At 36.9% G+C, this 15,667-nt stretch overlaps 1 protein-coding gene across 5 annotated transcripts in view; it reads right to left on the bottom strand.

Moving 5' to 3' along the window:
• Positions 1 to 15,667, bottom strand: part of Vps13b (vacuolar protein sorting 13 homolog B) — a 529,582-nt gene that overhangs the window by 330,433 nt on the left and 183,482 nt on the right. For all 5 annotated transcript variants that reach the window (XR_003845462.1, XM_021217240.2, XM_029548110.1 and 2 more), the window contains exon 22: positions 5,478 to 5,605. Coding sequence is in view for 4 of the 5 variants with exons in the window: in XM_021217240.2 (XP_021072899.1) it covers positions 5,478 to 5,605 (128 nt within the window). In the remaining variant the exon portion in view is untranslated. The remainder of the gene's footprint in view (positions 1 to 5,477; positions 5,606 to 15,667) is intronic.

Raw genomic sequence — 15,667 nt, 5'->3', positions numbered from 1 at the left:
AATTGACAAATGGGACCTCATAAAATTGCAAAGCTTCTGTAAGGCAAAAGAAATGTCAACAAGACAAAAAGGCCACCAACAGAGTCAGAAAGTATTTTTTTCAATCCTAAATCTGATAGAGGACTAATATTCAATATATACTAGTGTATTTCTTATGTGGGGTCTCTACGGATATGATGAAGCACCATGGCCAAAAGCAATCTTCAGAGGAAATGGGTTATTTCAGCTTACATCTCCCAGCCACTGTTCATCGCTGAGAGAATTTAAGCCTGGAACTCAACTGGCTTGCTCACTTGGGCTTTCTTATAGCTCCCTGGTAAGCTGGGCCCACCCACATCAATAACCCATCAAGTGAATGTATCAGAGGCTAGCCCACAGGTCAACCTGGTAGGAGCATTTTCTCAACTGATACCGTCTTCCCGAATGACTCTGGCTTGTGTCAAGATGACACAAAACCAGTCAGCACAGTGTGCCACGGAAATATTTTACATATGGAATCTATATATACCCAAGTTTAAGTTTCAAGTAAAAATAAAACAAAACTTCAAGGAGAAACCTTGAATATCTTTCATACTTTTCCCAAAAAGTGCTGTACTTGACAATTTTGATGGGGGGGGTGGTTAAATTCCTAGAGTTGGATTTCAGACTTCTCCTTGCTAAGAAGCTACCATGAAATGGCTGTAACTCTGTTGGTGTCTATGAATAGGAAGGTAAATCTCTATACAAAACTTTTAGTGTTAAGTGTTATAAAACATGCTTTTATAATTAATGTCCTGCAATATCCACTCCTACTTGATACGGAAGATGAGTCAGGGAGTTCTCTAGATACCAAAAGCTGCTATTATTTCATCACTGGCCAAAGCCGGGGTTATGTTCCCCAGGAGAGAATTCAATGGCCCTATCTAAATTACTTTACAGTGCTGTACTTGACATATTTTGTTTGACAGGCTCATCAAACTACTAAGTAGTTCTATACATAATGGCAGAGTACAATGAAAAAGTCAGAAAAAAAAAATCAAACTTTGAAACATCAACCTGAATCTCAATATACATGAGCTAAACAGCTGAGTTCAACAACAAGAAGGACAATGCTTTCCTTTCTTTGAGCTCCAGGCCAGAGCATCTCAATTTTTGTGGCCAGACATAAAATTAACTCCAACAAAATAGTACCCTTCCTTTACACAAATGATAAATGGGCTGAGAAAGATATTAGGGGCAAAAACACCCTTCACAATAGCCACAAATAATATAAACTATTTTGGTGTACCTCTAACCAAGCAAGTGAAAGATCTATATAGCAAGATCTTAAAGTCCATGAAGAAAAAAATTGAAGACCTATTTGTAACTTTATGCCATTGTTAATTATGTGCTTTTTCAATAAAATAGCTTCGAAAATTAAAGATCATTGCTGATGATATAGTTCCCTGTGTTTTTCAGATAAAGAAAAATGTCAAAGAAAAAATGAGCCTAATGTAATTTGTTGAAAGGTCCTCAAGCAAAAAATGTCTAAGTCAACATGTACTGTAACAAAATAACCATTATACAGTAGTGGATGCTCACAGTCAGCTTTTGGATGGAACACAGGGCCCCCAATGGAGGAGCTAGAGAAAGTACCCAAGGAGCTGAAGGGGTCTGCAACCTTATNGGTAGAACAACAATATGAACTAATCAGTACCCCCAGAGCTCGTGTCTCTAGCTGCATATGCAGCAGAAGATGTCCTAGTCAGCCATCATTGAGAAGAGAGGCCCGTTGGTCTAGCAACCTTTATATGCCCCAGTACAGGGGAACGCCAGGGCCAAGAAGTAGGAGTGAGTGGGCAGGGAAGCAAGGCAGGGGGAGGGTATAGGGGACTTTTGGGATAGCATTTGAAATGTAAATGAAGAAAATATCTAATAAAATTTTTTTTTAAAAAAAATTAGAATATTGGGATAATTTGTCTAATCTAGGTGGGCAGCTTTTGTCATTATCAATTGGTTCTGAAATGATTGTATTGGCATCTTGTGTATTGAGAATTTATTGATACATAAATCTAATTGGTTAACTATTACAAAAAACAAAAACAAAATAACCATTATAAGGATGTATGAAAGTCTAATCTTACAACTAAAAAATAAACAGTATATATCAAATATTCTTACTGCCTTTATACTTCATAAGTTTTTCTATCCTACGTATGAAATAACATGGTATTACCAATTATCAACTTTGGCCCCAAACTCAATTTTCCATAAACTTTTGGTCTCAAATATGTTCATTTCTCCAAAGTCTTACAAAAAATCTTTTGATCGTTTTAAAGTTATGATGTTCAGTTTTATCTGATGACAGTTTCAGAGTTTACTGTTTCATATTTTGATCAATAATACATCTTAGAAAACAGAAAATGCTTTTTTAAATAAACAACATTTTAACTTAAATTTAAACCATTTAATCAGAATATATATAATTTTCTCTTTAAAACGTACATGATATATTAACATCTGGAAATGTTTAAATATAGTAGGTGTCTGTCATACAGGACCAGGACCAGTGTACAACACATAAAATCTCATGGTCAGAACCAAAATAATTTATGAAATGAAATACTCATATGCAAATTAATATCCACCATATTCACTCAAAATAAAGAATCATAAAATATATGGTGCATTTCAAAGGTTGAGAGTGACAAACTTTATGTGATGTGTATTTCATCTAATTTCACATAAAGCAAAAAAAAAGAAAAAAAGAGTAAGGGTGTGATGGTTTACATATGCTCTTCCCAAAAATTGGCACTATTAGAAGGTGTGGCCCTGTTGGAGTAAGTGTGTCAATGTTGGCTTTATCACCCACATCCTAGCTCCCTGGAAGTCAGTATTCTACTAGCAGCCTTCAGATGTAGCTGTAGAACTCTCCGCTCTGCAGCATGCCTGTCTGGATGCTGCCATGTTCCCACCTTGATGACAATGGACTGATCCTCTGAACCTCTAAGCCAGCCCCAATTAAATGTTGTCCTTTAAAGAGGTTGACTTGGTCACGGTGTCTGTTCACAGCAGTAAAACCCTAACTAAGACAGCTACCATTATCTGTACTTATGAATAACTAGCAGTGAAATGAGTAAAGCTAGTAAAAGCACTGCATCACTATACAACAAAAATCACCATTACTATGAGACGGGTAAACTTGGAATTAACCGTACATGGAAATGGAATATTTCATAGCATGGATAAGCAATAGAAAGGCCAGAGTTAACATGAAAACTGACCATGACACACTTTCTGGACTTCCATGAACAGTTTGGCCTCTCCCAGTCATCTGATTAAGTTTCCTTCAGGGAAATTTCATCTTCTACTGATTACTTTAAAGTAGTGTGCCAGTGGCCCACTGCTCTTTCAATTGACATGTTTTTATGAATTTCTAGTTTCTCCCATTCTCCTTGTCTTAAGCATCTATGGAAAGACTCCCCAGATCAAATTTCTACTATAAGTCTGTTCTAGAAAGGAATATTCTAAGATACCAATATAATCTGATATAGTAGACTATTCTAAGACATCAGTATATACCAGTTAACCATTTCAAATATACACATAAAATCAGACCCATTTTTTCTAATTCCAAAAAGCAGTATTCTATTATTTAAATGGCATCACTATCTATTCAGACACTATGAGAAGAATGAAGGTGACCTCCTAGACTGATTTCTCGTTCCCTAAGTTCTTCAGTTGTAAGTTAACTTCAATCTGAGTCATTTGGTTATTCACTTGACTTACAGCCTAGTGTTGTTAAACCACAGTTTTCTGTATTTTTTTTCATTTATTTTCCTTATTTCTGGCAGTAAATATGATTCTATTAACTCATCCCAAGTATAAAATAGAACACTACACACACACACACACACACACAAACGCACACACACACACAAACACACACACACACATTGTTAAGGAATTAAGAAATATAAAGGGAATGTTTGCAAATATAATAAATGTTTTTCTAAGGCTGGCATCTAACTCTGTATCTTTTGAAAATGGAATAAAAAAATCAAAAATTTTTTTTAATTCTTTGTAGACTGGATAAGGAAGGAATGAGATTAAATTTTATTATATTATTAATATGAAACATCATTTAAGGTCATGATATAATTTACTTGGTTGTCAATGTTAACTCTTGCATTACAGAACACGGAATGGTGTCAACTAGTTCTATCAATCATTGACTATTCAGCTGGGTCACTATAATATGGTGTGGATATGAAATGTTCCCCAGAACTGCATTGAAGGTTTGGTCCACAGATGGTGTGATAACCCACTGATGAGACCCTGGCTGATTAGTGAGAAGGTGGGTCTGAGTTGGAAGACGTGAGCAGGAGGTAACTCAGAATGGTGTGTGAAGTCCCTTGCCTACTCTCTCTGTTTCCCAGGTGGCTGGAGCTGAGCAGCTCTGCTTGGCTACACCTTTTTGCCATACTTCCGTACTTAACACAGGTCCACAGGCAAAAGAGCCCATTTTCTTCTAAGTAACAAGAACTCAAACTTGTGAAGTAGCAAATACAAACACTCTTCCTTTCTTAGATACCCTGACAAAGTAACAGAGTACTAAGTAGCTTGGTCTCTGTATTCATCAAAACAAGGCAGGAAGTGTTCACGATGCTTATTCTGACAAACTCCCTTGCCTTTTTGAGACATAGAGTTTTCTAAATCTCTCAAAAGGAGTTCCATATAAGATGTCTCACATTAGATCATTGGGTATATGCATGTGCACATGTGTACTACATAAACTCATTTATTTTCTAGGATTCTGTTAACACTTATACTAGAAAAAATACACTTATACTAAAAAAATACTAACATAGAACAAGAGAAAAAAATGACATGTACTTTATAAGTATCAAAAGCAAGAAATTTTTTATAACAAGGTATAAATAAAAATCCAAAAAGCATATTAATACTAAGTTCTTTTTTTTTTGTTCTATTATATATGAGATGTAAAGAAAAGTATGTCTTTCCTATTAGATTTTATAGTGCCAAACCTGCTCAAACAAAAATGCCAATGCCAAAATACTGTGGGTTGAACAGATTGAGTTATATGCATTAAAAAGTCATAATAAATAAGAATAAAATTTAGTATCCACAAGCATATAACTAATCATAAATCTTTTGGATAATATTTTTAAAAACCAGTGTTTAGAATATATAAGTTATTTTAACTTAAAAACAAATTCAAAATATATAAATTTTTATAAACAATGTATTGTAACATAATTTTAACTGTAAAAAGTAAACTGTACCAATGGATATGAGATGAACTGTGGGAATACTGTCTGTAATAAGCAAGTGTATCAGGAGACACTAGACAGACTATGGAAAAGCAGCCTATAGTAAGCATAGCACCAATTGACATGAGCAATGTTGTCAGAAATATTATAGCATTACTGAATATGCTGTAATTGTTACAGCATTATGGGAAGTAGAGCCATAACATTTGTAATGCTTAAATTTACCTGTAGCGTGAGACTCTTTACTGCATTCCATAATATTGCAATAAATTCTTTCATTTTGTCTTCAGGACTTCTACATTCTTCATGAATATGCAGCACGGCCTTCACAGGAACTGACACTGGTCTGGACTCTAAGTTTAGGAACAGCTGGTTAGCAAAACACATTGGGACCTCTTTACACATTGTGCTTTCACAAAGCTATACTGTAAGTAGTTCTAAAATGGTGTCTATTTCTGCTTAAAATTATCACACCAGTATGAGATTATAAGTGCCAAATATTCAATTCATTCTGTGGGGTTACTGATCTCAGCTATCAGTCAAGTCACTGATGAAGAGAGTTAACTTCCAGGTGAATGGAAATGTTCTCTTAACTGATCACACAGAGAGACACTCATTTTATGAACTAAGCTGTAACTTGAGTTCTGCACAACAACTCATCATCATAAGGTGATAGGAAATGGGTTTTCCCATAAAAGAAACTTTCAGATGGCAATACCTTACTTACAAAGTTTTTTATAGCAAAAAAAAGAAACCACAAATAATACAACATATAGATATTATATATAGCAAAATATAACAAATAAAAATATTTTGTAACAAAAATTAATCAAAGTATATGAAAGGCTTATGTCATGATAAAAAAATGATATTCTCTGTTAATAAAAATTTGGTTCATTGACAAGAACTACTGAATTTCAAAACTTTGGTAAGATTCGTGAATTATTTCAAGCTACTTAATAATTTCTAATGTGCAAATTATGTATATTTATCTTAATAAATCCATATGTACTTATAGTGCTCATGTTAATACAAATAAGTAATTTACATGCAAAAGAAAACAGGAAATTAGGGAAGAAAGGAGAGAAGGAAGAATAGGTGACAGAGAGAGAAAATGCTAAACTATTACTGACCAGTAAGAACTACAATTCAACAACAGAAGATAAGGCTCTGATAAAAAACATTTTTTGGTATCTTTTAAAGTGGAAATAAACTAAAATTTTGTGATATAAACTAAATATATTTTTAAAATAGTGGATAAGTTTTAGTGATAATTTACCTACTATATACATAAAATTTACAAGAAACTGAAAAACAAACCATGGCATAAATCATCTTTGTAGGGTAAGTGGACAGAGGGTACAGAAAGGGAATACTGTATCTCTAGTGTGCATATTTGTATATAAATTCCTTTATAATAATTACCTACTTTGATTTTCTTAACATGTAATTAACTTTATACATATTGTTAACTTTTACTTACTTTAAATTTCTATCAATTTAATTAAAATCATTTTAAAGTATGAATACAAAACCTTTTTACAGAGGCTTACTATAAATTTTTTAAAGTACTGAAAAATATGAAATGAGTACTATGGCTTGAAAAAGACCCACTTAGAGAATGGTAATGTATCAAGTGCACTACTGTCTGACAATGAAACTTCCCAAGACAACTAACTACATGCTTCCTGTACACAGTGATGTAGATAAAATCCTCATGGATTAAGTCCTCACATAATAAAAATTAAACCATACAATCCTGAAAATCTGCCTGTAGCATAAGATTACTACATTAATATTAAAGTATATTTATAAAACAACTATTAACACTGTAGTTTTTTGATGAAGAATACATGCAATATTTTCAGTGTTGGTTAATTTATAATTATCAATGTTGAGTACATTAATTCACAAAACCACACATTGAAAATGTGACAAGTATCTGTAGATCATTTTCAATCTATTAGAAATCTGTCCTAATCCTAAGCCAAAACTCAGTAGAACATTTTTTTTTTTAATGAAACTCAGCCAACAACTCAAACAGCAATCCTTTAAAATCAAACATTCTAACATGCAATCCACAGGTACCATTTGATGTATTCTTAAAAGCCCTTGTTTTCCATAATTAAACCATCATGCCCCCACAACAGCAGGAAACATGGTCCATAGTAAGCACATCACACCTCACACTCAGTAGTCTCGGATGTGAGTCAACTCAGATTTCCTTGTCCAGAAACATTCTACTGCCTTCAATGCTTCCATAAGTCCTACATTCAGTTATGAAAGTGAGACTATGGGGCTGGAGAGATGGCTCAGTGATTAAGAGCACTGACTGCTCTTCCAGAGGTCTCCTGAGTTCAATTGTCAGTACCCAGCACCAACATGGTGACTCACAACCATCTCCAATGGGATCTGATGCCCTCTTCTAGTTTGTCCGAAGGCAGCTACAGTGACAGTGTACTCACATACATATATATAAAAAAAAAATCTTAAACAAACAAAGTGCGACTCTAAAAAAGGAAGCAGACACCAGTGTGAGACCAAAGGGGTGAAGGAGGGCAGTATGGGATAAGTTAGGATTCCCCAGAGATGCCGAAACTGGGCATGAGAAGGTTGAGTGCTTCAGCATGGCAGCAGCAGCACAACTCAGTATCAGAACTAGAACCTGATTCAGCCTTGAAACGACATGTCAGGTAGCAGAAAAGGGAGAGATAAAAACAGAGTAAACACATCCTAGGTTTGTACAAGGTCACAACACATTTTAGACTTCAAGATACTGAAGCAGAAAGCTGTTGAAGAATAGCTATACAATAGCTTTTTAAAAAAGAAAACCATTGTTACCACAACAGGTTAAGATACCAAGTAAACATACAACAGAAGGAAGAGTATTAAAGTATTATGTACATGCTCATATTGATATAATGGAAATTATTATTAGAATGTGCTTACATTTGTGTATGTGTGTGCCGGCTCTCTGCTGGCAGGTCTGGGCTGAGTGGGGAGAACCCAGTCCAGCCGAGAGGGGATGAGGCGGGATGGTGTCAGCAGATAGAATCTCCTGCCATCCTGAGAATGACCTTCCTGAGCCAGGAGTCTGCCAAAGCAGGAACTTGTTTAATTGTATCAATGATTTGTTTATAAAGGGCTGAGACAGGAGGTGGGTCTTTTAGACATAGGGGGTGAGGATGGGTGATGGAGGGTATGGAGTGACTGACAGAGCCAACAAAGTTATTCTAAGTCAGCAGTTGCTAGGAAAAGGCGGGCTTAAGCAGGTCATGCTGAGTCACTCAAGTACGGAAGTGACTGAGACAGTTTTCAAAACTTGAGCCAGGCTTGGATTTGTCCTCAAGGCCCAACATGTGTGATGCCTTTGTTTCACAGGATGTACATCAGCATCTGGGGACAACTTTATGAAGCCAGTCCTTTCTTGCCATAGTGGCTCCCAGGAATCAAACTTAGACTGCCAAATTGAACAACAGTATTTTACTTGCTTCCATGGAATGGACTTAAAATAATATGGACATGATTAGGACCCAAAAGAGAAAAGAAGAAAAAAGATTATTGCTCCAAGTCTTCAAGGTAGGTAATGTTAGATAAAGTAGGCTCTGCTACGTTTAAGGTTTACTCTTTCTGTTTAATATCTAAAACACACACACACACACACACACAAAATGTGATCTTTACTTACTCTGTGTGTGTGTGTTCATGTGTGAACAATTTCATTTTTTATTTTTATTTATTTATTTATTTTGGTTTATTCGAGACAGGGTTTTTCTGTATAGCCCTGGCTATCCTCGAACTCACTTTGTAGACCAGGCTGGCCTCAAACTCAGAAATCCGCCTGCCTCTGCCTCCCAAGTGCTGGGATTAAAGGCGTGCGTCAGTTTTAAAGAGCTTCCACATATCTTTGTTGGGCACTGTATTGGCTAGTCTTATGTCAACTTGACACACAAACTGAAATGAAGGAACCTCAATTGACATTCCTCCATAAGGCATTTTCCTAATTAGTGATTGGTGGGGAAGGCCCAGTTTCTGTTTTCTATAATAAAGAGGGTTCAGCATCCTAGGGCAAGCAAGCCAGTAAGCAGCAGGTCTCTGCATCAGCTCCTGCCTGCAGGTGTCTTCCTTGTTTGAGTTCTTGTCTGACTTCCTTTGCTGATAGACAGTGGTATGGAAATGTAAAACAAATAAGCCCTTCCTTCCCCAACTTGCTTGGTGCTTCTTTGTAGCAACAAAAACCCCAAGACAAGGTGGTAGCACATTGTGATACTGCTGTGAGGCCATGTGTTGAGGGGTGAGAGGTCACTGGGAAGCTCTGGAGCCTGAGATAAGAATGCTGAGAGCAGTACAGAAGATGGAGGACTGGCTTGTGAAGTTCCACAAGGAAATTTGAACACTCTATCAAGACCATTTGTCATTTTGAAATCAGATTCTGTCATTTTGGAGCAGAAGAATCAGCTACAATTAACAAGAGATCAACACCACTGAAGTTTGAGTGTTGTTACCCAACAACACCTTGGAGTTACTGGGACAGTTGATGTTGGTGAGCTGGAGATAAGAAACTGGTGGTGAGTAAGAAGAGACCGGTATCACTGAGAGGCAATCTGGGAAATAATTTCCTCAGAGCACAGAGGAGCTGTGTTCCAGAGGAGGTAATGGTTGTGCCTCTTGCTGGCAGCTAGACTTAGTAATGAGCAAGAGTCACCCAGGTAGTACTGGTTTTGAATGGGTCATGAATGGGTCATGGAGAGCAGCTGAGGCTTGGCACTGTGAGAGGTAAACTCTTGGTAATGGTGCAGCCTCAGTGGTAGCTGTAGGACCAGGGCTGAAGAAGTCATGAAAAGAAAGATGAGGCTTGGCACCAAAAAGAAAGCCTATGAAAAGCTGCTGGTGGAACTGCTGCCCAGTTGCATCAGAAGACCCCAGAAGTGTTGGAGACTCTAGCACCATGGGATGACTTTAAGAACACCATCAGCAGTGGAGTGGAGCCAGCCAGAGTGTAGAAAAGAAGCTGTGCATACTGCAGGGAGCAGAACTGGAGAAGTGATTCAATTTCTTTGGAGGAGCCCAGAAGATAGCGAGTGAATCCCTAATCTCTGGATGTCGAGTTATTTATTCTGTTAGAATTTGGTTTTGCTTGGTTCAGATTGTGACTGTGTCCTGCTCTTCCCTCTTGAAGAATGCATTCAATCTAATCTTGATTTTATAGGAGATAACAGCTGAAAGATTTTTAATTTCTAAAAGAGATTTTAGATGTTTAGAGAGTAGATATTTTAAACAGACTGAAATTTTAACATGTTTGAATTAATAAAGATTAGGACTTTAAAGTTGTCTGTGCTTTTAATGTAATCTTGGGATAAATAAGAAATTAATGGTATGGCTTAATAGTAATTTGTGTGTTTGTGTGTCAAGTTGAAAATGGGTCAGTTGTACTCCCCAGTCTTATGTCAACTTGACACATAAACTAGAGTTATCTGGAGCCTCTATAATACCCAATTTTAAGGTATTTTCTTAATTAGTGATTGGTGGGGGAGGACCCAACCCATCGTGGGTGATTCCATAAGAAGGCAGGCCAAGCAAGGCCTGAGAAACAAGCCTTAGCAGCGCCCCTCCATGGCCTCTGCACCAGCTCCTGCCTTCAGCTTCCTGGTAAAGAATGGCAATATGGAAGTGTGTAAACTCTTCCCCCCACCTTGCTTGGCCACAGTGTTTGACTGTAGCAAAAGAAACCCTTAAATCAGGCACACACTAGTAATAGTAATTATAGTAATAATATTAGTAATAGATGTTACGATTTTATACTTGAAGTAAAACAGAGTATGTGATGTTAGTTTGAGATGAATTGGGTTTAGTGTCAAAACATACAATATTTACCCTTTACATACTGATTATGCCCCGTATATTACTTATGTTCTATCTGCATTTTACAATGATTATTTTTAGTGAATTCACTTGGGAATACACATTTAAAAAAACTGAAGGAGAAAGTGACCTTTGCAATGGCTTTTAATGTATAATGGCTAGATAGTATTTTCAGCTTTAAGAAGCATGTGACTGTTTACAGAGACTTTTTATCATAAGACAAACAACATCCGATGCTATCACTCTGAAAGGCCCTTGGGAAATAATGGCTTTTGGATTCTGCTAGTCAGCGTGACATGGCATGCAAAATCGCATCTCATGCTGAGCCAACCAGGAAAATATATGTCATCACTATGTGACACACGGAATTTCATCTGGAAACTATAATCTCATTCTGACTGCTAAAAAGGAGTAAGAAGACTGCATTAAAAATTTTGAATTTTTGCTGAGTTCTTGCCAATTCATATAAAAACTAGAGTAACGTTCCCAAGAATTCCATATTTGAGACACTTGCAATGTACTTATATTAACACCACAATGTGTTCTCAAAGAACTTCATAGCTAACTGACATTATAGTTCAAATCATTTTTATAATAGCTCAAGTTAATGGATTTCTGGGAGAAAATTTATAATGTAACAGATAAAGCTGAGAAAGAAATTATACAAACCAGAACTGAGCAACTCAGAATTATACACAACAAACATACGTGCAAATTCTTTTCCCTTGGTTGAATAAACTGTAAGCTAAAAATCAAAACAGTAAGGCAGAGTTTCAAAGCCTGTGTTCCAGCACTAGGAAGTCTACAGTCAAGATTAGAAGATCACAAGTCCCAGCCCAACATAGCAGGAGCCCGTTCTCAGGAAAACAACACACACACACACACACACACACACACACACACACACACACACACCATGGGCTGGAGACATGGCTCTGGTGTAGGGCCCTTGGGCAAGGTATGGCTCTGTTTTAGGGCATTTGTTTAAGTCTCCAATATGACTTAAGTGTAACATACCTATTTTAGATGCTTATATGTTAGATGCTCATTTTTATCTATGCTATGCCTAATCGTTAAATTAAATATTAGTAAAAACAAATGATAGTGACTCAAAAAATTATATTTCTGGGCCATGTTTATGCTGTCCTTTCATTTTATGGTATCATGTGTCATGCTACTTAGAAACATGGCTGTGGCAACACTGGAATGTCATTAACAACTGATCTGATACATAGCCAGGATGCAAGAAAGGCCACATGATACAGGACAGGTGGTCAGGCAAGTTTCTCCTCATGTATACTTTCAATAGACACAAAACAAGATCTGTTTTGTTTTTATCACAAAGTATTAGGAATGTGAGTTTAAGGTTATCATTGCCATGTACACTGCTACAGCCAAGAAACCTGTATAACTAAAAGAAAGATAAGCCAATATGAAAACCAAGTCCTGACAGTACAGTGTCTGATACTAAGTCATGCCTGTCTGACCATGTTGGTTATGGAAATCAATAAACAACTCCTTTGGTTATAGTTTCTTGTGATTAGTCTTTCTAGTTTCAAAACATGTACTCCTCAGTAAAGCAATGATATATCGACTTACAGACAAGCTGCTATAAATGTGCTTTCTCCACCCCAGCCATTCATTATCTAGTCTGCTCAGATCTCCAGATGCCTGCACATCCTTGGCCTTATCTCCTAGCCTTCTTTCCTCAGCTCCCCTTTAGGTTCCTACTTAATATGGCTCCCAAAACTCCCACTGCCACATCCACTAGTCACTACCTTCTCACTCTGCTTGAGCCCACAAATCTAGAGATATTATTGACTTTCTTCCAGACCTCTGATACTTTCTTCACCCAGCCAATTCTCTTCTCAGATTAACTTAGATCCATGGGATCAGGATCCAATCAGGTAGGTCCAGGTGCCTCTGAACCTACCAGATTCTTTTATCTTCTTTGCTTGTAGTTTCAAAGAATAGCTGTAGAATATTCTAAAAGTGTACCATCCTTAGAGGACACACCTTCCCCTGGAGCACTGAGGTGGAGGCTGATGTTGTTAGAAGACTGTTAAATCACTGCAATGTTATATCCATAAGACTGCTATCGGCTGAGGGGTTAAGACCTGTTAGAGGTATAACACTGCAGGACTCCATCTGCTGCTTGTTTTCTTCAACTGTTTACTGGGACTAGAATCCAGAAACTCCAATGGCTTCCATATACCAGGGCACTGGTGGTAAAAACCCATAGCAATATGTCCCAAATGAACGATAGAAACATAACTCTGGGTTCTAAAGGCTGAGGGAAATGTTGTAGCTCTCTGGCCTTGGAACATAATAAACCTGAAGGTCTTCAGTCCAGCCTTGGCATCTCAAGGGCTCAGGGTTTACCAGCTTTCCCACACCTGTCTAGAATTCCTACTGGAGTACAGCAAAAGGACCTCAGCAGAAGGAGAGTGGCATCCTAAGATATGGAAGGAGTAGTTAGGATGGCTGTGGTCGGTTCTAGTTCTTCTAACAGCTCTAGTTCTATGCAGCTGTTTGAATGTACAGTAGTGTCAGCTAAGAGTATACAATGCAGAGTAGGTGGAGTTCTGTTCCACTGGGCACACACTCATGAGAAGAAAGCTTTCCTTGATAGGTTTCCTGAGCTTTTTGGTCCTGACTCATAAGGAACTGTATTGTTTATGTTGTTCTTTGATACCCATCTGTATAAACAATGAACATCTTGATGAACAATGAACAGCAAACCTATTCATTGAATCTGTTTAAATAGCCCTCAAATTAGTCCATGAATAACTATAAAAATCTAGATACTAATATTAAAAAGTATGAGTTTTCTTAAAAACAGGTATATAAAATGCAAAAACTATAAACAATACTGGGCAAATTATAAAGAATCTATTTATACTTTACCTATCTATGAAAAAGATATGCAGTTTGTTGGTATTTAATTAAGTAACCTCTCATTGGATTTTCCTTTATGTCAGAAAATTACAGATGAAAAGGTTGTTAAGTCACAACGCTCTCAAGATGGCTTCAGGGTTAATGTACTTGGTAATACCATCATCCTCCAGTAAAGAATATATACATAAATGTGAAGAAAAGGCAGTAGCATTAAACATACCTTAAAAGAACCAAAAATTTATTTATTAGTGAAATAGGTGAGCAGGTAAAAGCATTTGCCATCAAGCCTGAAGACTTGAGTCCCACATGCTGGAACATAACACACAGCAGTAGAGAACAAAACGCACATGCTGTGGAAGTGCTATCCTTCCCCCACTCCCATGAATACAAAGTAAGTAAGGCAAGGGAACCAGAGTGTGAGTCTCCAGAACCCACGTATGTGTCCAGTGCCCATCACAGCCCTCTTGTGACTGCAGACTCTAATGGAAGACACAAGATCACAGAACAAAGTGCCTAAGGAAAGCAGAAGCCCTGTCCCTACAATTGACTGAAATAACTGAAAGAAGAATGAACATTCAACAACAAAAAGGAAATGGCAACCAAGCATCCTTCAATTCTTTATTTGTTCTCAGATAATTCTAAGTTCTTATATTTTACTAGTTCATGGCTAAGTCGATTTACAACTTTATTAACTGTTTTGATTACATCGTCACAGTATGTACACACACCTTTAAGGGACTCCTGTGTGGTAGAGACAGATCAGTGGTTAACAGCAGGTCCTGTACTCACACCCACAATGTAGCTCCAACTCTGAGATCTGCAGGCACCTACATCTGTGTGTGCATACTACCCCAACTTCACACAAACATATACATAACAACAAAATAAAACCTTAAAAAGGAAAGAGAAAAGAAACATAACCAAACACAAGCCCTAAAGATAAATTTAGCTTAAAAAGGAAAAAAGACAGTCCTTTGCTATTAAACTGGAATATACATTTTATGTTTGGAAGATGGTAATTCCTTAGCCTGGTATCAACAGAACTTTCCAAAATGTAATCAGTTTAACCGAGTTCAATATTTCCCATCTTGAATCTAAACTTCTCAGAGAGGTGGTATCTCTAAAACTATTAAAAGAAACTGAATTAGCAATAAAATCTTCAAGTTGTTAAAACAAAGTATTTTTAGAAATTTAGAAATAATGAAGTATTTTACTTTCATGTTATTAATATAGCACTAAAAAGTCATATGGAAAACTAAAACTCTCTAAGCTTCTTAAAACAATTTTGGCCAACAACTCAATTAGATTTAATCCATTCCTGGTACTGGATGTTTTGCTTGGTGGCAAATATGTCTATATGGGTACTGTTTTCCCATGTAGAATGCAGCCTCGTTATGGTCACCATGCTCTCTAAGGAAGCCTAACAAACTCCCAGGTTCGTCTGGTGAAAGGGAACCCTGAATTGTCATTACGACCTAGAGCAGGGAGAGCAAAGTCTAGCCCAAGGAGAAAAATTTTAAAGCAGAATCTTTTTCTACTTGTCTTAGTCAGGGTTTCTATTCCTGCACAAACATCATGACCAAGAAACAAGTTGGGGAGGAAAGGGTTTATTCCGCTTACATTTCCATACTGCTGTAGATCACCCAAGGATGCAG

This window comes from Mus pahari, chromosome 17, assembly GCF_900095145.1.
Source record: "Mus pahari chromosome 17, PAHARI_EIJ_v1.1, whole genome shotgun sequence".
NCBI classification, from domain to species: domain Eukaryota; kingdom Metazoa; phylum Chordata; class Mammalia; order Rodentia; family Muridae; genus Mus; species Mus pahari.
Note: the sequence above shows the minus strand (reverse complement) of the source record. Positions and strands in the feature narration are given on the sequence as shown.